Raw genomic sequence first — 23,779 nt, forward strand, 5'->3', positions numbered from 1 at the left:
TTTTTTGTTTTAAAAGTGTGCTTTGTTAAAATATATTTAAAAATAAGTTAATAACAAATATTTATTTCAATTATCCTTAGTAATTTTTTTTTTTTTTTTTTTTTTTTTACATAAATCTATGTATCTGTTAATTGTATATACATTTGATTAATTTACATATTATATAAATTCTTTGTTATGTTATAACTATATTAATTACAACCAACTATTCAACGATAACACGCAATGTTCTTGTGTAATTGCTGCTAATTCTTTTAACCACTCGTCCATAATAACGGCACAAATAACAACGTGTTGGGTTGGTGTTACGACTGGATATCTATAAATACAATAAAAAAATAAATATATAAGCAGAAAAATTTGATTATTTTTATTAATTATACGTACTTAAAATTAAAATCGTGGGTTTGTTCAGGTAAATCTTCAGCGGTTGTAGTTTTTAAACTTTGTGGAGGGCTACTGTTACCAAATTTGAAAATTTGAGTCAATGATGAAGTCAAACTTCGTCTTTTTGGTTCATCTATAATTTAAAATTTATTTTATCATCAAAGTAAGTTTAGTTTTCTATCTTTAAAAAATTGTGGAAAACGATTTATAAGTATGTATAATAAAAAATAAAAATCAATTAGTCACGTAATTTAATACTTTCTGATAAATTTGTAATGAGTTTTATAATTGCTGAAAATAAGTGATTATTTGAAATTTATTTATAAAAAGTTTTCTGTGGACTTAAATTATGGCGAGAATAAATTGACTCTGCAATGTTTGGCAAAATAAAAGAGAGTTATAGATTTACAATTTCGACTTTCGGTTGGTCGCAAGTATAATTATTAATGCTAATTAGTTCTATAATTGAAACAATTAAGAAAATCAAAATGATCGATAGTTTAATGTTTTGAATAAAAGTGAGTTTTCTTGAACAAATTTTGAAATAAATATAGTAATGATAGTAATTTTAAACATTATTAACTTATCGTTATTTATTAGGAATGTGCGTACAATTCGAACGCATTGAATTATTCGGAAAATTCGTAAATGTTCGAATTATTGATAAATTTACAAATATGAAAATTTACAAATAGTTTCAAAAATTTTTTTTTGAACGATTTAAAATTATAATATTTTTTTCAATAATTCAAATTTTTGTCAGAGGTAAATAGAGCTCAGACATGAATCCACGAAAAAATTACTTTTGGTTGCTTTAAAAAACTCCATTAAATGAAAATTGAATATTTGAATACTGATCGGAATTTTCTCAATTCGAATTGACTGATATCGAAAATTTTCAGATAATTCAATAAAATAAAATTACTCGATTAGATTCAAACGCCTCTATTATTTATTTACATTACGAATTTAGATAAAAAATAATTAAATAACTTACTTCTCATAAATGAATCTTGACTTAATGATTCTTTTTTCATTACTGGCGTTGGTAAATTTGACATGGAAGGATTATTTTTAGCGCCAATAATTCTGAACTCTCGGTTTATTAAAAACATACGAGCTTGTCTAACTAATTCATCAACATTTTCAACTTTAGATAAATATTTATCCATTTTGTGTTTCAGCGAAGCTAAAATCTGTCATTAAAAATAATTATGTAAGGTGTAATAATTTAAAGCTAATTAATGGCATTGTCGGACATACCTCAACTTTTTAAAAATATTCAATGACTCAACTGTCGTAATGATATTAAAATTTTATTAATTACTTAATCAAAAATTTAAGCATTAAATGAAAAAACAGGGTGGCCACAAAGAAATAATTTCAAAATTCCCTGATAATTCCTAGTTTTCCAGTAAAATTTTTTACATTTTGCCCTGTTTTAGAAATTTTATTCGTATCATTTTGAATAATTAAATTTGATAGTTAAACCATGCGAGAAACCATAAAAAATGGCAATAAAATAAATTAGTATTGCCTACTTTTGATTATTCGATGTTATAAATGTGTAATTTAAAATATTTAATAAGAAATTTTATGATTCAAATAAATTCAAAATACACTGGTTACAAAAATTACAGGATACTAAAAAAATTTTAAATTTTTTAGTAATTTTCAACAGTTTGTAACTCGAAGGAAATAGGTCATACAACAAAAACAAAAAGGCGAACTGTAGTTTCGATTGTCTAGTTTTCTGATCTAGTCTTCAAATTTTTTTATTATTCACGGTTCCGGAGCAATCAAAAATCAATCATAATTATCGAAAAAAATTAATTGCAGCTCAAAAACCGTTTTGAAGACGAGTAAAAACTTGGTAAATTTTTTTTTCGATAGTTTTCTTAAGATTACTCCGAAATCGTACATAATAAAAAAAATTTTAAGACCAGATCATAAAACTAGACACTTTAAGCTAAAACTTGCTTTTTTTGTTTTTATCGTACGACCATTTTCCTTCGAGTTACAACCTGTTGAAAATCACTTGAAAATTTGACATTTTTTCAATATCACTTAATTTTTGTAACTAGTGTATTATTGAAAAATTTTTAAATTTTGAACTGTAGTAATTCAATTCCCGGATACTTTTCGGAATTCCCTGACATTTCCATGATATTTTTCGGTTGCATTAAATTCCCTGATAATTCCTGATTTTTAGCCTCCTTGAAAAAAGTCAATATTGTTATTTCGCTGAGATATAGATTTGAAAAAAAATTACTTACAGTTCAGATCAATTGAGATTAAAAACGAAATTTGAAGAGTAAATTTCAGTAAAATCTTTATTTCAATTTTATAATCTGAATTTTCAAATTTTGTAGGCTATAGTTTATTTAACAATTGATAAAAACTGTAAGTCATTTTTTAAAAATTTTACACTCATCTTTATATTTTTTCAATTAAAGTGTCGATTTTTTTTTAACTAATTAATAAAATTTATTATGCATGTCATTGAAAATTTTTAAAAAGTGGAGGAGACTGTCTAAGAATGGCCTTAAAAATAAATAAATAAAATGACTTACTTGAAATAACGATCTAATACTAGGTTGAAACACCAAAGACGGGTTCAATAAAAACGATTGTAATAACGGTTGGTGATAAATAGCAAGCCTGCTAATTAAACCAGTTAAATGTAAATTAACATACAAATTATTACTGGTCATACTCTCTAACTTTTTTAAAAGTACATCCAAAAAAATTCCAATGTTAGGTTTACTGTGCAAGTAATCATCCTTAGATAATTTTTTTTTCACAGCCCCTTTGCTGTTGCAACTATCAGTATTTATTTCCATTTTATTTATTATCACACTCTCAGCTTTATGTTCTTCAGTATTAGACAACACATCATTTTTATCATCAAGCCCGTCATTATTATCATCATCAATCGACGACAATTCAGATGAATTTTTCATTGCCAAACTTTCATACCCACTGCTCTCACCCATCGAAAACATTTGATCGACAACTTTTGTCGGTTCCTCATTCGTTATTGACTTATTATTATCATTATAAATTTCAATTTTATATGTTGCACTATCCTTATTACTTACATCTACTTGTTCGTTTAATAAACTTAAAATATCAGACTCAAGAGTTTCATTTTTTATTACCTCAGTACTTTGTAAAACTTTATCATCATCATTATCATCTAATTTAATAATATCACTAATATTATAATTGACATGATTGTTCTCATCGTAATCCAATAATGATCTAACACTATCTAAAATATTATTATGAGATAAATTTTTAAATAATTTTTGTACATGATTCATTTGTAATTTTATTTTAAAATTTTCATCCTCATCTTCATCTTGATTGTCATCATCTTCTTCATTATCATTGTCTTTATCATCATTATCATCAACACCGTCATATGTTGATGACCAGTTGGCGCATGCTAAATTACATGCAACTATTTTTTGTCTCGCGTCATATAAATACGCAAAATAATTGCCGTAGAGACTTTCATTGGGTTTAAATCCAGAAAATCCTAATGAATTAAAATTTGTACTTGTTGTTGTTGATGATGATGATGATGATGAATTGAGAGGAGTTGTGTTATTTGGCTCAAATAAATTGGAAGAAGACGAAGAAATAGTTGATGTTAGAGGCCATGATAAACAGCAATTGGGACGCAATGATAAAAATTTTTTAGCTGTATTACCAAATAAATCAAAGTCACGTAGCCTGCGACGTTGTGATAACATTACATGTGAGCATGGTGATAATGCTGACAAGCATAACTCTAGCATTATGTCTTCGCAATTTAAATCTACTAGTGTTTCAAAAAATGCTAGAGTTACTATGCACAACTGTAATTTGTTATTTTTTATTAGCAATAAATAATTACTTGATTAAATATTTTAAGGTAAAAAAATATAATTACCCTTGATCTTGTTGAGATTCTTTGAATTAATGTATCGAGTATGCGACAATCGTCATAATTCTTTTCGAGTAAAAATTTTATTAGTACACGGAGTAATCCAGGATTCGTTGTTGTGCGAAAAAATAAATCTAAGTATGCTGTAGCTGCGACGGATTCATCAAGAGAAGTCTAGAAAAATTTATGTGGATTTATAGTTTCAACAATTATTTTTGTAATAACATAATTATAGTCATGTGGGTACTTATTTTAAAAGAAATTTAATAAACTTCAGGACTCAACTATTCTTTTTTTCACAAATTTCTTTTTTTTTAATTCAGTTTTTGAATTTTTTATTGGAGTTGAATTTTTTTCTTTTATTTAATTATTCAATAATTTGATGTTTAAATTTATTACTAAGTCATTATCAATTAGTTCATTTATTTTTATAATTTTTTTACAAAATTATCAAGAAAAAAAATTTATTTGGATTTAAATTTTTATCAAGAATTAAAATTTTTTTTTTTTAAACGTATAGTCATGTGGGTACTCATTCTAAAGTAAATTAAATAAATTATAAGACTGCTATTCATTTTGTTAAATTTTTTTTTTTTAATTCTAATTTTTAGTTATTAGAATTTTGATTAGAGTTAAATTTGTTTTCATCAAATTATTTCATAACTTATTTTCAATTTAATAATAAATCATTATTAAGGGGAACCACTAATGTAACCGCCTGAAAAAAAATGACCGGATTTTTTTTTCAAGAAAGCTATTGCATGGAATGTTTTAATGATTTAAGGATATGTTTTTGAATATATAATGAATACAAGATAAAATTTTTGGACCAAAAAATTCAAAATTGAACGAGTTATTCATAATCTCTTAACGCTCTAAAAAAAAAAAGTCTCCCACTACTACAGAGATAGCAACCTTCACAGTGCATAAAATCAAAAAAACCAAAAATTTTATCAAACTAGAAGGTATTTTCCGTACCATGACCCTTGGACTAAGAAAAAAATTGAAATTTTACAAAATGACGGAGTTTTAAAAAAAAATTTCAAATTTTGCGCGAAAATTTGATGATTTTTGGCCTGCCAAAATTACATTTTTGATTCGATCGGAAAATTGGAGTTTTATAGTACGTAGAAACGTATATAAAAGAAGCTGCAGTGAATCAAATCGATCGGATGATTTGTCCTCAAGTTATAACTGCTCCAATTTTGAAAAATGTATTTTCGAGAACCGATAAGCAGCTGCTCTTCAAATGGCTGTAACTCAAAAAAACTATTCGAGATATGCACTAGAAATTTTAGTATGTCATTTTTGAAAGTATAAACTATCAAATGATGCAAAAATAAAAAAAATTGATTTTTTCAAAATTTCTCACTAGTGTCCTCCTTTAATTTGTTTACTCATGTTACATACTGAACATTTTCCAATATTAATTTAAATGTTTATAATGTCCAGGTTGAGCCTCATTGGGATGTCAATGAACCCCCATCGGGTCCTGGTCATTGATTATTCAATTTTGATTATTTTTCGCGAATTTAAATATTTCCATTACTAATTTCAACTCTATGTAATTATTATTTACGAGATCAGGTAAAAGATTGTTAGGAAACTTAGAGGAAACCCGAACTGCTGTTGAGCCCTCAGGGTTATAGCCCTAAGTGGATCTTATGGCTATCCATATTAATCTTAGGTTTATTGTATAATTAATGGAGAGAAAAAAGGACAGACTGATAGCTCGGATTCAGCAACCAGCCTCTGCTGAGTCCTCAGACTAACTGATTTTTTTTTTAATACTGCATAATTATACATAAAAAATTAATACAGTATTGCATCTCAGGTTCCTTATGGGAACATTGAGGCAGTTTAATTCTCATCTACGTAGACACTTTGTTTTGTCTATAGATAGACTGCGTTGAAGTTCTAAAAAGACTCATCAGCGATATTTCCGTTCAAACGCATTAAAATTAATTTAAAAAAAATTGTAATTAAATAAATTATATTTATTTAATTAATTTATTTGATGGAAACGTGACACTTATTTTCTAATTTTTCTGCAAAAGTATTATTAACAAAAAAATATATTTTACATACTTGTAAAAGTGCTGGACCTAAAACAGGAACTAAAAATCCTTGATAAAGATATTCTAGTAATTGTTTTTGAACGGACATGTGTGTTATTTGTGCAACTGCATTACAAAATTCAAAGCACTGCATCAAATGATCTAGAGACGGAATATCATTTACGTCATCTGGTGTCAACCTGTGCCAATCTTCATACTCAATTTCAAGTTTACGAGGCAACAATGAGTACAATCCACTTATACCAGTCGCCAAAACTGGACATACATTTGAATTTTCCGACAGATAAATTCCTATTTGGTCATTTTTTTTCGATAGCGCCATACAAAGTAGTATCGCATCACGTGCCTGCTGTCCGATTGGTCCTTCTCTATGCATGTGCGGTAACAATAATGTAAAGATAATGAACCTTTAACACAAACCATCATCATCATTAACATAGAGTGCTTATACTTGAACGATAATATAAATAAAAAAAATTGTTATTACTTGCGTTGTTCATTTTCAGCATGTGGTTGAAAAAAAACGTCTAATAATGCTAAATTTTGCATTAAAGCTACACAAATACTATTAAGTAACATTATTAATTTTTTTTCTATATCAAATGGCATTATGTCGTCAATAAATAATTCTAATAATTTCAACAACGGCCTTGCTATGGGCTCATGGCCTATTAAAGGCCCATTAAATGTTATTATTAGTTCAAATAATTTTATTAACTCTAATCTTATGGAACTCGTGTACCTAATTTAAACAAATATATAATTAAATAACAAATTTCATTCATATTTACGATAATAGCAAATCAACAATTTTATAACATTATTATTTTTTTAGAAAAACGCGCGAAATTTTTTTTTTTTAGATATTATAGTACGAAATTTTATTCTGACATAAAAATATATTAATAATTTTTTTTCCGAGCAAAAACAATTATTTTATGACCAGTCATTAAATATTAACGTAATTTTGAGCGTTTTTTTATATAATAAATAAATATAAGATTGTGTAAAAAAAATATAGAAAAGCAGAAATAAATTAAATATTTTAAAAACACAAGCATTGAATTCGTGTAAAAATTATGGAAAATAAAAATATTTAAACCCGTGAATAATTTTGTGAATTAAAACAAAAATTTCTAGCTTGCAGTTTGCAAAAAGTTTCAGCCTGACCATCAATTTTATAAATTTGTATACAGATATTAAACAGTAATAATTTGTAAATTAAATTGTACAGCAATTTAGTGGCGTTAATATTAATTATAAATTTAGTATTAAACAATTATCAATAATTATTGGAGCTAAAAAAATTTTAAAAGACGATTTCCTCAATGTATTTCATTATTTTGAATGGTTCTTATGGTTATTATTATTTTTTCACATGATAATATTAAAATTACTTAGATTTATGAGGTCGTCGCTTCATTTTTATCTTTACGCCTTGGAAACTAGAAATAATCTAATCGCACATGGACTTAAAAATTTAATTAGCATACAAATAAATATGTAATAAAATTGTTGTGTCTGCATAATTATTCAATTAATAACAAGTATCTCATGCTTTCTACATTAATTACTACAGTGAATCATGAAAATTATTTTAAATGAAGTGATAAAATAATTTTTTAGTGCTAAAAATAAAAAATTTATGCAACTGATAGTAGCAGACATCCGATGATTTTAAAGTTTCAGAAAATTAAGGACTTGTAATTAAAAAAAACTTACAAAAACAAGAACAAAACATTTTTTTAAATTACTGACGCATTTAAAAAATGTTTTTTTTTTTTTTTTTTTTCAAGTATTTAGGGCTAATTTTTCAAACCGGGTTTTAATTAACAATGGTAATTTATAAATATACCAGCAATAATTTAAACCCGGATTAAAAATAAATCCGTTTTGAACAATTTGCCCTTAAGGCCGTTCTTAAACAGGGTCCCCGACTTTTTAAAAATTTTCAATGACTTTCAACTCTCATAAGCATATCAAAATTTAATTAATTACCCAAGTAGCACAGAGTCAACTTTAAGATGTCTTTTAAAAGAATAAGACCAATTTTTTTGTCTCAAAGTCATTTTTTTGGTATAAATACGACATGCAAATGTTGGTTCCGGAGACAGAGCCGAGTTGTATTGTTTTTCCTGTCTTATTTCAATTAAAAAGTCATTTAGATGACTTATTTTACCACTATATGTATTTTACTTTTTGTCGTCACTTGTGTCAAGTCTTTTAAGTAGATATTTTTTCGGTGACATGAATTTCTGATCGTTTTGTTAACATATTGGTGCCTTATCGATAGGTCAAAAAGTAGCCTAAAGACTGATATCTTACAGAAGTCTCATCGGCAAGTGTGTTACTTGGGTAATTAAAAAAATTTCAAACTTTAATTGAAAAAAAGTCAACGTAGAAGTAATTTCGCCGAAATATAGAATTTAAAAAAAATACTTACAGTTGATATCAATTGGGAGTTAAACGAAATTTGTTAAATAAATTTTAGCTTACAAAATTTAAAAATTCGAATTAAAATTACAAAATTGGCATGAAATTTATTTAACAAATTTTGTTTCACTCCCAATTGATACCAACTATAAGTAATTTTTTTCAAATTCTATATCTCGGCGAAATTACTTCTACGCTGTCTTTTTTTCAATTAAAGTTTTAATTTTTTTTTTAATTAATGAATTAAAGTGAGAACATCAAGAGTACTCGTTGTCCCAAAAGTTAAAACACGCTACTCTTTGCGAGCTCCATTGTACAGAATATCAAAGTTAGTCAACGAATTTGCATCTGAGATTGACACTTTTTGTGTTTCGGCGAATAAATTCAAAAGTGTCGCTAGAAATTTAGTAACGTAATCAACTGTCATTTCTTTAGTCGCAAAGTGGCTGGATATTATTTATGTATAAGTGATATTTTTTATTTTTTGCTGATATTTTTATTTTAAATTTTTCTCATAACTTTTTTTTATCATCCCTGAGATATTATCTGTTCCTTTGATAAGTAGTTTTAGTTTATTATTTATTTTTTACCTATTGTTTAAATAATGTATAATTGCCGCATGGCGTAAATAAATAAATAAATAAAAATAAAATTTTAGTTCGGTTATGACAGTTGAGTCATTGCATATTTTAAAAAAGTGGGAAGTACTGTCTGAGAATGCCCTTAATTTGTTAATTTAAAATAAAAAATAAATTTTTAATCTCTGCTACTTTCAGTACCATAAAAATTTATCGACTTAGTTACAACATACAGTAAATTTAAATATGAATTGTAAAATAAAAAACATGAAACTGTTTTTAAAAAACAGCGATAAGGGATATATAAATAAATAGTTTATAAAAGATAAAATACCTTCCAACATTTAGACTCCATTCGTAAACAATTTCAAGTAAATTTTCACTTAACAAATATTCTAAACAAGGCGAATGAGATGACGCAGATAATTGTTGACTTTTAAAATTAAAATTACTTTGAAATTCAACTAATAACAACGTTATCATTTGATCGATATGATTTATGACAGCGACGATGTCATCGTATACTGGAGAATTTGTTGATGACTGTAAATTGTAAAGAAATAAATTATTATTTCAAGGTTAAATACTGACTAATACGAGTATACATAAATAGTGTGATAAAGTATGAGAATGTATAAACAAATGGAGTATAATATAAATATAAATATAAAAATGAATATTAATAAAATTTACTCTTGTTTGTTTTATTATTTCATTAGTTTGTTGCCAGTGCTTGCAAAAGCTGTCATAACAAGCACCAGGATCAGCATCCTTGGGTGGTGAATCTCTAGACCATTGCTTGTTTAAACTATTTCTCAGAGGACTGTTCCTTAGCCAGCTCATTTTATTTTTTAAAACTTATTTTTGTTTTATATAGTGATGCACTTAAATTAATCCAGCTTATTGCATAAATAACACTTTTGTATATAATTACATTTTTTACACAAAATTTAACATACGTAGAGTATGTAAATTTGATACAAATAATCAACCAAGTATAATAACTTGTATTAAACTAATACATCTTACGAAACTACGAAACACACAACACCTCCAGCCATCTCCAAGTTGTCCATTTTTTTATTTAAAAAACTTCTGCCACCTAGCGGTTTTACATATCAGTTGTGGCGGGAATTATTTAAAAATAAATACCATCTGCCAGCAATAATCGAAGGTAGGTTTATAAAAATTTATATTATAAAAAATAATTAAGCAATAGCAAAAATTAAGTTTGAAAAATTTGCGAATTATCGAAATATCACTGGATTTTCTATTGTTTCCAATTTGAATTCCATTACATCGTGTATTAAAATATTCTACTTACGAATAATATCGGCTTGGGGTCCAGCAACTTGACAGTTAGTAGAGCGGGTTAGGTTTAGGTTTGACGATCCGATATATTTAAATTTTGGCGTTATGTAGGAAGGAGACCGAAGAATGATATGCTTCACTGTTTCTAATTCAAGGCCATATAATTTGCACTGTTGATTAGGTGTGAGATAATAGCAGGTATTATTGCACGTGATTTTACATCGATAGATGTTCGCCAATCTGAGTTGTGCTAGAATACGTTTATGACCATTCGGACATCTAGCTTTGATATACCAAGGAGTGTAAACATCTCGGGTTCTGATGATTTTAATTTGAGGGCTAACAGAGCGCAAGTATCTGTCAAAATTGTTATTTTTTAACAATTTAGAGTAAGCTTTCAGGAAGAGCTCTTTTTTGTCAGCCTAGAACCTTGGCTGCAAATTATCGAACATACCCTCCCTTGAATTTGTATTGTCATACAGTTTAATTGTTGGATTCAGTTTTCACTCTATTTTCATTTCCACTCCAATTGACTTCTTGAATGCATTTAGAGACCCACGAAAAAATTTGCAGATTGTGAGAAGTCATTAATTCAAAAATTCTATTTCTGGGACCATTTTGAATAAATTATTTATGAGAATATGGAATTTCTAAAAGTTTTCCCTTAAAATTTTATTCAGGATATTGAATTTGAGAAATTTTTTATCATGTGAAATCTGTGTTTTTGACAAGTTTCTGACAGGTATCTATCTGCTCAAAAGTGTTTCGAAAGTATCCGAAAGTGTTCCGAAAGAGCATCGAAAGTGTTCCGAAAGACACTTCCCAGACACTTATAGGCGAGATGCCAAAAAACTGACAAATAACCAATTTCAAGTAGCAAAGTTTACAAGCATGAATATCATTGGACTTGTAAACTATAGGTGAACCTTCAGACGCCACCGCCCATCTTACGGCTTTAAATAAATCTGACAAACTCTCTGGAGAGTCGATCAAATTATTTACTGCCTAGAAATAGAATGAAAATTTAAATGACATCAGCAAACACTAAAGCAACAAAGATTTAATAAATAATTTCTAATCTAAGTATAAATTAAAAATAAAATAATAATAATTCCGTAATATAAATTTATAAAACTTTTTATTAATTATTATGATTACAGTTATTAGAATATAAACAACACAAATACAATAGTAATAAAGTAATTTTTATGGGTCAATAATGAATAAGATAGTTAATTAAAAAAATAATAATTGTGTGATTAATATATATAAAATTATTAATTTATGCAATTGATATGACTAATTATTATGAAACATTAATTGCGAAATGGCCAATTTAATACACAATTAAATAAAATAATTTTTCAGCGTAAATAATGCCTACATTACAATTACCGTAGATTATATACTTAATTTAAAAATAATGGAAATATCTGATCGCTGAGAGAATGTTTTTCATATTTATGTTTAAATATTAATAATATATAGATATATATATATATATATTAATATAAATATTTGTTAATCCAATCGACTATGGAGTACGGAGCCGCATTGACAATAAATAATCAATATATTTAAATTTACTCTGATATTTATAATTGTTATTATTCATGACATTTTAAATTTTATTCTCATTCAAATAAATTCATAAATACTTTTTTTGTCATTTTATCACTGTGTCTAATATTTAAATTCCTTCATAAATATTCTTTGAAAGAGAAAATAAATGAAAGAAAAATTTAAAAATCGACTACATATTTAATGATGGACGAATTTATTTATAGTTTATGAAGAAACGAAACTAAAAAAAAAAACAAATCCTCTTTGATCATCAGTAGTATATACTAATAAATCTACACTCTAACATAGATAGAAATATTTTAGAAATAGTATAAAATGGACTTGCTCACACTATATTATTCCACTCTCGTACTTTTAATATCACTTAGACTCTTTCACAGCTATCGTACCAAAGGTAGAAAATTTATTTTAAACTTCAGAAATATATATATGTGTGTATATAATATTATATCTGTCCTCGTCAGTAAAGTAGCTAAAATAGTGGACAACAGCGTGATGTGTACGTAATTGAATCTTCATTATTTATTAACTTTTCTCGTTTAAATTAGGCTCACTCCAATAATCCATTTCTTCAGTCTTTCTTCTACCTCAGTACTCATTCTTGTCATTCTTATAATTAATCGTGATGTACGATGTATTTATTGACTAGCTCACTCAATAGCCACGCGTGTCATCATAAGTCCTCGTCTGGTCAACCATACTCTATTTAAATATAAATAAAATTTATTAATTTCATTAAATTATAATAAAGATATATTTATTTATTTTGTTAAATTGTTGTTTAAATTATTACCCAAACCCAGTGCCAATGATAAGTGACAGCAAATTAGACAAGAATAATGTGTAGAGAACTTCCTTGGAGAAAAGCCCATTTTTGCCAACCTTAGCTGTACGAATGCTGTAAGTTTTCCTTTTGGTCATACCCAGTGGGTGTTTGAATTTCCAGTCCCTGAAAAAAATATAACAATTGATTAATATCTAATAGGGATGTGTGAATAATTTTAACTTACAAATTATTCGTATAGAATTGAATCGAACTATTCTATTCGAACTTCTAATCGAATAATACGAATTATTTTTAAATTCTCGAACTATTCGTAAAATTTACGAGTAATTTCAAAATTTTATTTTGAATGACTTAAAATTGTAATATTTTTTCTAATAATTTAAATTTTCGGTTTCTATAAAAATCAAGCTCTCCATTAAATAAAAATTTAATATTTGAAAACTACAGGTCAGAATTTTATCTATTCCAATCGAGTAATTTAAGAAGTTACAGATAATTCGAAAATTGACGTGGAATAAATATTTGTTTATATGAATTATATTCATACTATTAAGAATAAGCTAAATAAATATTATCCATTCGTTTCAAAGTAATTATAATTGTATTACTTTAAAGTTTTATCTATTGTAACTATACCCTAGTTACTAATTTATTTGAAACTAGGTCGTTTTTAAAATACATACATAAATTAACTTGTTTGAGGAAGTATTTGTATTTAAAGAACTAGATAATTTATTATGCAATAAATTTAAATACTTTTTTGCGGCATCTAATAAACTAATCAACAAATCCCGATCTACAACATTATTTATTTGCCATTAAACGTTTTATTATTTAAACTAAAATTAGTTACAACAATGTTATAATTGTAAGTGTTTTTAGGTGACCCAAGTCTTTGAATTCAAATATTTATAAATAGCCATGATTTGTTTTACTGGCAATATAATTATTTTAATTAACATCAATAAAATAGATGTTCTGAGTAGACAGTAGAGATAAATTGTTATTAAAAGTAAAATCAGAACAAAAGTTATCATGGTGACAACTAAAGAGTATTAAGACTAAGAGGTCAGTTAGTCTGCGTATTTATTAAAAACAAATTAAAATTACTTTGGAGGCATTTGATCTGGACGTGAACACCAGTCATCATACATCCAATCTGATCCTTTGACTAACAACTCACCAGCATCCTAGAAAAAAAAATTTTTAATTAAAATTTATTAATTATACAAATTTTTATCTGCTAAATTAAAATATTTACTACAAGTACTCCCGCCATTTCGCAGAATGTTGATTTAATTTTTTAACTTCTCGCTATAAAAATTTAAAATTTTCAAAAAAAAGGAAATTATTGGTTTCGGTCTCATTTTCGAAAATCGAGTTTTCATCAGATGTCGACGTTTTGAGGTCATAGGAAGATATTCTTTTTCCGAATGGACGACCGTGTGTATGTGTGTGTTAGCGTGTGGATGTATGTGTACATAAACTTTTATTGTCCGAAGATATCTTTGAAACGAATCGACCGATTTGAACATTCTTGATAACAATCGAAAGGGCTCATCAAGCCTTAAATCTGAATAGATTTTCGAATCGATCGATCATGTAGTTTACAAGGTATACAAAAAATAAAAATAAAACTATATATATTTTTTTTTACCACAAATTTTTAAATTTATATTAAAAAATTAAAGAAAAATAAATCAAAATTTTGGCTAAAATGCAAATATGACAAAAAAGTACATGAACAATTTAGCAGCTAATTAGATTCTATAAAAAAAAAGATCTCATGTTATTTTTACGTACATCCAATTATTTCTATTTAATTGTAATGTAAAGTAAAAAAATAAAATTTGAACATATTTTTCTATGAATGGTCGTTGTTATTTTCTCTATCACTTTGAAACAATCAGTACTACGTCAATAATATTTATATACCAGTACCTTTTTTGTAACAAATTAAATTTCCCACAATATTTGTTTAAAACATTTTTTTTTTAAATTAATAGTTCCCCTACAAATTTAATTTAAAAATAAATTCACTTTTTTTATTTTAGTTTTGTTGTATTGACGTCTAGTTAATTAAATTAATTATTATTTGAATTAAATAAAAATATACGATTACTTTTCGTTGCGGAATTGATATTTACAAAATTAATTAAAATGTATATGAATAAACTACATAATAAGTGGTCTAAAACAATTTCCGAGCGATGCTGCATCGAGTAATAAAAGAATCACATAAAAAAAATTTGTAGTTTTTAAATTACTGGCGTTTAATAGAAAAAAAAAAAAATATTTCCATTTTACGAGTATACATTTGTTTGTAATTAAATTTAAAAAAATTATCAAGCGAGATTGATTATTGTGTTTACCTGAAATTAATACAAGATCAGTGATTCATAGCCGATAATTACTTTACAATCTCAAAAGTTGAACAGACTCAAATACAAAAACAAAAAATAAATTACGCATTAAAATAACAATATTATATAAACAAATAAACATGATAGCTTATTGTTTAATAGTCCAGCAATAACTTTAAGTCACGGTACAGAAATAACAGTGCGTCATAAGTAATAAAAACAACAAAAGCCTATCCTAAGATAGTTTATTGAGACTATGACCTAAAAAAGTACAAGGCAATGCTTGTGAATCTTTAAAAATTCACACATTATATTATACATACGTGGTTGTTACTAACTTTGTGTTATAGTAATAGTCTAGGTGTAAGATAGTTTATAAAAATAAAATATATAAAGTAAGTACATAAATATACACGTGTATGTATGCTTATATAGATATAGATAGCGATACGATATAAAGATCTGGGTGCAGGCGAGTGACCTTACAACTATAACTTATTACGCCGCAAAAAAGTAAACTACGAGTTGAATGTACAAGTGAATAGGTTTAGCTAAATCTCTTCTTATAGTTACCGGCCCGATTCTATTTTTGTTAAACGGTTTTATAAATCCAATTAAAACGCCTCGTGGACAAATTTCTTGCGTGGGAATAAACTTTTTGGCATGAGTTTAAAATATATCCAACCACGTAGAAGATATCTGTGCAATCGTATCAAATTATATCTCTATGTATAAATATATATATTTATATACATGTATTAAATTTAAAATTAAAACTCTACGGTAGTTTTCTTCTTTTAAAGTTATAAGAAGTATCATTTTATCAAATAAATTTCATTTGATGGTTTCCGATAAATTTTTTATAAATTGAGATAAAAAAAAAATATGTTGGGAAATCCAAAAGTGCAGATCTCAATCGCTCATGATAATTATTAATATTTTATTTAATTATCAGTACTTTGATTATATTATTATTTTAATCGTTATTTTACATTATTAATTTACATTTTATTTTTTAATCCTACTGTCATATTAATGTTGCTGCCAGTAGTTGGAGGAAAAAAAAAAATAGAAAATTATAAATGGTAGCTAAATTTTTTATTAATTACCGGTTTTAAGTTTTTTATTAATTACAATTAAACAAAAAGAATTTAGACGTGATTTTCATAAGGATTCTTGCGACAAAAGATACAAAAGCTTCTAAAAAAAAATTTAGGCCGATGTATTATATTTTTCGAAAGTTTTCGTGGTTTTGAAGATTCATATGTAGCACTGGTTTTTTTGGATTAAAATAATTCATTTTAAATCAATGGATAATAAATCGACTAAATACTGAGTCAAAATCACTTCTTAATAAATTATCTTTTGTACTAGAATACAATTTACCCCATTTTAGTATAATAAAAAAATGTAGAGATAATTTAACGTGAGTGAATTAGTCGAAAAAATAATTTCAATTGTATAATAAGGTATACACAGCGTTCGCATTTGAGATGTGCAATAATAACGAGCGACCTATAGTCACTACGTGGCTGCTCGAGTATTACTACCAAATTTATTAAATATGATTTGAATTTAATTGTTTATTAAAATTTCTACACTCAAATTAACTCTAGAATCTTTTTTTATTTTTATTATCATTGAAATTTAATAAGACAAATCTAGTCAAATTTTTTTCTATTAGTCGTCTAATATATTTTTTTTCACTGATACCAAATTAAATTTTTTTAATTTTTATTATCTTAGAAGACATGGTATAGACTAAATTTTTTTTTCATTTTCTTTTAATTATACATTTAATAGTTATATATACTCATCATATTCAGTGACAGAATAATTAAAATATTAATTTATTTAAAGAAACCAAATACGATTGTCTTTTTCCCGCGTAATTTGAATGTAATTCGAATGATATAGATTCATTTGAATGTAATTCGAATGATATAGATTAATCGATTTATCTCGATACTTGGCAATAAAAAGTAGAAACCATGAATTTAATAACATTGACTAATTCTATCATATAGATATAGCTGGAACAAACTTTTTCTTATTCTCTTAATAATATAGATAATAATAATAATTAAATTGAAAATTGCATTCAAGTACCTGTCAAACAATTATGTGTAGGAAGTAATACATATTTTTTCATCACTCCTACACTGTATACAATAAACAGTAAGTAGTATGTCATAGTTTGTTACATTACAGAAGCTAAATTGAGAGTGGATGGCGTGAGCAGCTATCGAGCTCAGGATTGGATGAACGTCATTTATACTAAGACATGATTAACAACCTTCAGTAATATAACGTGTAGTAAGTATTATACAAATGTTGTAGTATGCTGCATGAATTAACATCAACGTCTTGACCTCTCTTGACTCCATTATGCGGAAAAAATGTAATTTTCGTCATTACATTTAACGGCCTGACCAATATTTTTACAAGAAAAAGAAACAAAATACACAGAAATAAAAACTAAATAATAATAAAAATGATTCTTTAGTTCTTTATAAGTTTGAAATTTTGAATGTTTGTATACAAACTGGCAAAACCGGTTCTTGCTGCTATGCTAAAAAATCTGTTGTCTCATCTCCAAGTGTTGTAAGCGTATAATATAAAATAAAAAAAAAATTAGAGAGTAAAGAGTAGAACCATAAAGGACATCAACATCGTTTCCAGTTACCGATACTCGAGAATACATATAAGATGTAGGTCGGAAATGTGATACTCAGAGCGGCCTGGTTACTTTGTCTCATCGTCATTATCAATATCAATATTATAATGATAATTATCGTCATATGTCAATGTTTACCTAGATATTCAAATGATGCTACGTAAAGTTCTTCAAGTTTTAATAAAGGAAACAATGAAAGTGTCTACTGAGCGTTCAATACAGATCGATGTTGCAGAGGACAAGGTTTAAAATATTAATATAACGATTACTCATCATGATGATGCATAGAAATTTTTAAATACTTGGTATTTACAGTTTTAAGTTTATATTTTTTGCAAATCATTCTACAAAGACGACTAAATTAGTACTAGCACAACATTAAAAAAAGTTTATAGTTTAGATTGTAGAGCAATGCTCTGCAGCTCATCGATTTCCTGGACACACTTTCGTGCATCGCGTGTCATTCAAGGTCGATATTATCAGAGTTTAAATTTTCTTGGAAAAATAAAATAAAAAACCAATGTAATCACAAAAAAATACTATCAGTGCTCGTAAATATTATCAGCTTTAAATAAAATAATAATAATAATAATAATTAGTGTGTAAATATTTAAGCGTAAGCGTCAGTGACGCAATTCTCAACAAATCGATTTAGTTGCACATGTACTTTTAGCTTTAAAAGGAACAATGAAGGTTTTATGAGTGAAAGTTATCTCTCACTTCATTTTTATTTTGTTAATTTTAATGATTTTAAATTAAGTTTTTTAAATATGGAATGAAATATTTAAATTATAAATAAACTTTCAAAAATTTTCTGGGAAAGTTGAATTATTTAAGTCGTAGAAGAATAAAAAATAAAACAAACGGGTTATTGTACTTAACTAACCTTGGCACAGCTGTAATTTATATAGACTCCTTTGAGATCGTCGTCGGTTGATCGCTCGGTATTCGGACTGTTGGGTGGACTCTTGGGACTACAAAGTTTTATCCAATTACATTTTATATATATATATTTTAATATTATTTATTGATAGTATTGAGTTACTAGATCAAATAAGATTTAATTAAGTACCTATCTCTGGGTGTGTCTCTTCGTGATGAAGCTAGAGAATGTCTTGCTGATGAATGTGTGGAATCCCTTTGGGCTTCTCGTAGTAGACGAAGATATTCCTCACCACCACTTCCAAATGGCAAAGGCGTTATTCTATCAGCTAGTGGTACCGCATTTAATTCTACCCATGATTCTATTGAATATTTAAATTAAATTTACAAATGCTCATTTATTTCAATTGATAACTATATAGCTATTTTATTCAATTTTATAAAATTCTCTAAATTTTTGCTGTACAATTTTATAAGCCCGGGAAAAAATGTTTTTACAAAACTTCATATTGAAAATAGCCTGGTAAAATTTTATAAAATTCTATAAAATTTCACGGCAAAGTCTTAAAGAATTTTATTCGATTTTATAAAATTCTTTAAATTTTATAAAACTTCATAAATTTTTATAAAACTTTATAAAAACATTTTTTCCCGGGTTTGTTTTATCAATTTACATTAGATATAATAGTTTCATAATTTAAGAACGGATTAATTAATTTAATTATGAAAAATAATTGATAATTTAATTTAATAATTTGATCTTTGATACTCAATCACAATAATTGTCTTTATCATTAATTACTTTTTTAAATCAATGCTTCTGTATTTTATGTATAATATTTATATAAGATAGCAAATAAATATTTATTTTTATAATGATGAATTTTTATTTATAGTCATTAAATTTTCAACCGTGAAAAAATAAATATAATGAAAAAAAAATGTATATATTTACGATTAAAAGAATATTCTAGTAGGTATAAAAATGTACGGATGTACGAATTAATATCTCGTGAATCAACTGATTTAAATAATTCTTGTGGCAATAAAAAGAGTTCATCAAACTTTACATCTCAATCGCAATAAATTTAAATAATTCAAATTATTATATGCAGTAAATTTATTTTGAATTTATTACAGTAAAATATTTTTTTAATTTTCATTTAATACATTTATTTAAATCAATAAAAAATTTTAAAGTAGTAAATTTAATCGCGAGTACATTTGTGATAACAGAGGGGAAATAAAAATAGAAAAATAAAGATTTAATTAAATTGAAATCGGAGTATTGAAAGATAACAATAATAACAATAATAATAGTAATAAAAATATGAATGGTAAATTGAAGGAGATTAGAAAGATAAATTTTTGAAGGTCTATCTATTAATTTTTTTCCTTTCGCTTCTATATAAGCAAAAGTGTGTACGTGACTATTAACATGACAGCAAAAGAGAGCTGGTGATCCTGACTTTAATCACGTATTCCACTCTTCTTTATTCCTTTGCATGTTTACTGATTCGCACTTCCTTCTGTCTAATATTAAAACCATATAAATAATAAATAAGCTGACAAATTTTTAAAAACAATCTGCTGCTGTTATTAAAAATAAAAGTCTTTTGTTAAAATGAATAACGCCCACTCTTTTATTACTTCTCTTTGAACTTAGTTATAAAAATAAATACATATAGAGATTAAATTTATTCCCGACAGACAAAAAGCTTCGACATACATACAATAAGTATATAAATTCATTCTTTTGTTTTCTTTATTCAATCTTCATATTTATTGTACATATTATCTTTGTCTATTTCAAACAGTGATTAATTTTTCTAACATATTTTTTCGAATTATAATTTTTGAATCCCATAGTTTTGATTTTTTGTAACATATTTTTTCGAATCATAATTTTTGAATCCCATCGTTTTGATTGGGTAATAAATAATTGAACTTAAACATTTGCTTTCTTAAAATTTAATATTGCATTAATTTATTTTCTTTTTCTTTACATTTATTTCCATGAACTTCCGGAATTTTTAATAAAACGATAAGATAAACTATTACACGTAATCGCTTGAGTAATTTTACACTATCGAGTTACAGTATAAATAATTGTTTTTTATTTTTTTTTTTTTATTCAAAATCGAAATGTTTAAAAAAAAATTAGAAATTTTTATACAATCAAGATTTAAAAAAAAAGAAATAATCCAGTTTAAAAGTTGGTTCCAAAATACAAAAAGTTATAAGGTAACTAATTAAAACTGCGACATAAAATGTAATTGCGTTTGTCTATAAAATAAAAATAAAAAAAAAAAAGGCCTAAGACAATGTACGTCGCAAAAAGAGTTGTTTTTGTTTACATACGTTTTATTGGCGGGGAAGCCACGCGAAATGGCGGTGATTGTTTGACAGCTGGATTATTATTTAAAAATATTTCTAAGTATCACCATTAAGTCGTAACATTTTATTTCATTTTTTTAAAAATAATTTATTTAGATTTAATTCAAATTACTTACCGCCAAGACTTTCGTCCAGTGTGTATTTAGATGTAGACATCTCGTCCACCTTTTTTTTTTAAACGATACACAACACTGACTCACTATTTACGGGTTTGATTTGAAAAAAAAAAAAAAAAAAAAAAAAAAAATTACAAGAATAATTTTTTTAAAAAAAGTATTAAAAGTTAAACTATAAATCAATTGATTTTGTTTGATACGATTTACGGAGGACGATGCACTTGGTTTGGATATTTATGATTAAATGCCAGCAATTGACGCCTGCTGTTAAATGTTACCGACCTGCCGGACAGTGCTTTGTTTTTAACAAAACGTCAACAGACAGACTCGTGTTAGATGTAATTTAACCAATCACAATTCATGTACATTTTTAGACGTAAATACATACTACTACTCTACTCAATTCAAGTTCTTGATTATGATTATTATTGTTATTAAAATTATTGTTATGATTTTTACATACTACCAACTTAAAATATTTTTTTTTTAATTCACACAATTATCTATATCGATATTATTGAAATAATAAGAGGACAATTTTATCATTCAAGCCTTTGACTTTGTGTCTTTTGATATGGATTCGATACTTTACATTAATTACTTTGATATAAAGTTTTGTCAATAATTCTAAATATATTTAAATTTCGCGCTAAAAAATGATCATTTGTCCATTTCGTTTTTGATTTATTTTTTTGAAAATAATATTTCAAAATTATTAATATCAATGTTTTTTTCCAGTATTTTTATACTAATACTGAATTATTTATAACTTTTTTTTTTTATCAAGTACAGGCGTCACCCTCTTGATAAGACCTAAAACTTTCATTCGTTTTTTCGTATTTTTTATTGTTGCTTGATTAGTTTCATTATCATACAATTTTTACTGTAAAAAATAAAAAAAAAATTGGAAGGAAAATTGAACGACAGGAATGAGAGAATTTGAGCATGTGTATTATGATCCTGAAGTTAGCAGACAATTAGTAATTTTTGGATTTTTTTTTTTCAAAAAATCAATTACAAAAAAACAAAAACTAAAAATATGCACATGTAGAAAATTTACAAAACTACAGGTGCAAATTTTTCAAATATTTTTTTTTGTATAATTTATTGTTTAAAAAAAATCCAAAAAGTATTGGACGTCGGCTAACTTCAGTATCATTGTGTATTTATTAGTATTTCATGATCATACAATTATTAAAATCGACAATAATAATAAAAAAAATAAATAAATAAAAACAAACTGACAAAGAGAGGACAAATTTCTTTAAATAATAAATAATGTTTATAAAATCTACATATTTACTTTAAAAAATATCAAGTGTCTACTATTTCTGAATAAATTATTTAAATAATTTATTTTTCTCTTAATTAAACGTTTTTTTTTAATTACTATCATTTGGCAAAAGAAGAAATAATCATGGAAATTACTTTCCCTGATTAACCCTGGTTAAAAGAAACAATTCGAAACGATTTGCTATGTTAAATGCCCATAAAAAGGGTGATTCAAAAGCATTCAAAAGCATTAAAAAGTATTTAAAATTTTGTTTTTCTAATAAGGCAAGAAAAATTATTTGAAATAATTTAAAACAATTTGAACCGACTAATATATAGATATACACTAAGCATGGAATAAATAATTTTTCTTGAAATAAACGAATTATACTATAAGCAATAAACATATTTTTAAAAAGATGATAATTGCTAATTAAAAAATTAATTTTATTGATGATTATCAATAAAATATATTTTTATCTCAGGATTTTACTGTTATTATTTTAAAAAAATTTTTTTTACACTAAAAATCTTCACACTTTGATTTGAATAATTTTTTTTTTTTTAAGAGAAAGTAATTAGCAAAAAATAAGTGTCAACTTTCTTTTAGAAAGATATTAACTTTTTTAAGTAAAATATCTAATCTAATTGATTAAAATAATTATTTAAGTTAATTCTTGAGTCAAAAAACTATGCATACTTTTTAAAGATCAATTTTTCTGTTGAGTGTACAGTTTACCATTACAAATTTTATACGGTTTCTAAAATTCGGATATGACTTAAATAAAAAGTTATTTATATGAGTTCAGACGTATGTGAATAATAAGCAACTCAAAAATAATAAATGGAAAAATAAAAAATATGCAAACATTTTTTTTGTATCATTGCATCAAGTTTTCTTTTTTAAATTTTGTTTGTAACAATCGAGGAGTAATTATTCAATAAATAATTAAATTTGAAACAAATTAAGTAATTTTAAT

General features: G+C 25.7%; 2 protein-coding genes across 2 annotated transcripts; both read right to left on the reverse strand.

Annotated features, from left to right (window-relative positions):
• Nucleotides 1-106: 106 nt before the first annotated feature.
• On the reverse strand, nucleotides 107-10,472 carry LOC103570480 (FHIP family protein CPIJ015043). Its single transcript, XM_008548243.2, has 9 exons — nucleotides 10,104-10,472; nucleotides 9,745-9,953; nucleotides 6,887-7,141; nucleotides 6,410-6,806; nucleotides 4,328-4,495; nucleotides 2,961-4,253; nucleotides 1,385-1,583; nucleotides 388-520; nucleotides 107-319 (listed from the first exon to the last, which is right to left on the reverse strand). Exons 1-9 carry the CDS (start codon nucleotides 10,251-10,253, stop codon nucleotides 196-198), a joined length of 2,928 nt encoding a protein of 975 aa, XP_008546465.1. The 5' UTR covers nucleotides 10,254-10,472; the 3' UTR covers nucleotides 107-195.
• A 1,370-nt stretch (nucleotides 10,473-11,842) lies between these two features.
• LOC103570481 (BCL2/adenovirus E1B 19 kDa protein-interacting protein 3) lies at nucleotides 11,843-21,839 on the reverse strand. Its single transcript, XM_008548244.3, has 6 exons — nucleotides 21,528-21,839; nucleotides 19,205-19,376; nucleotides 19,019-19,106; nucleotides 14,203-14,282; nucleotides 13,099-13,254; nucleotides 11,843-13,007 (listed from the first exon to the last, which is right to left on the reverse strand). The coding sequence occupies exons 1-6, from the start codon at nucleotides 21,565-21,567 to the stop codon at nucleotides 12,956-12,958; spliced, it is 588 nt and encodes a 195-aa protein (XP_008546466.1). The 5' UTR covers nucleotides 21,568-21,839; the 3' UTR covers nucleotides 11,843-12,955.
• Between the last annotated feature and the right edge of the window lie 1,940 nt (nucleotides 21,840-23,779).

The sequence above is a fragment of the Microplitis demolitor genome, chromosome 10 (genome assembly GCF_026212275.2).
Source record: "Microplitis demolitor isolate Queensland-Clemson2020A chromosome 10, iyMicDemo2.1a, whole genome shotgun sequence".
NCBI classification, from domain to species: Eukaryota; Metazoa; Arthropoda; class Insecta; order Hymenoptera; family Braconidae; genus Microplitis; species Microplitis demolitor.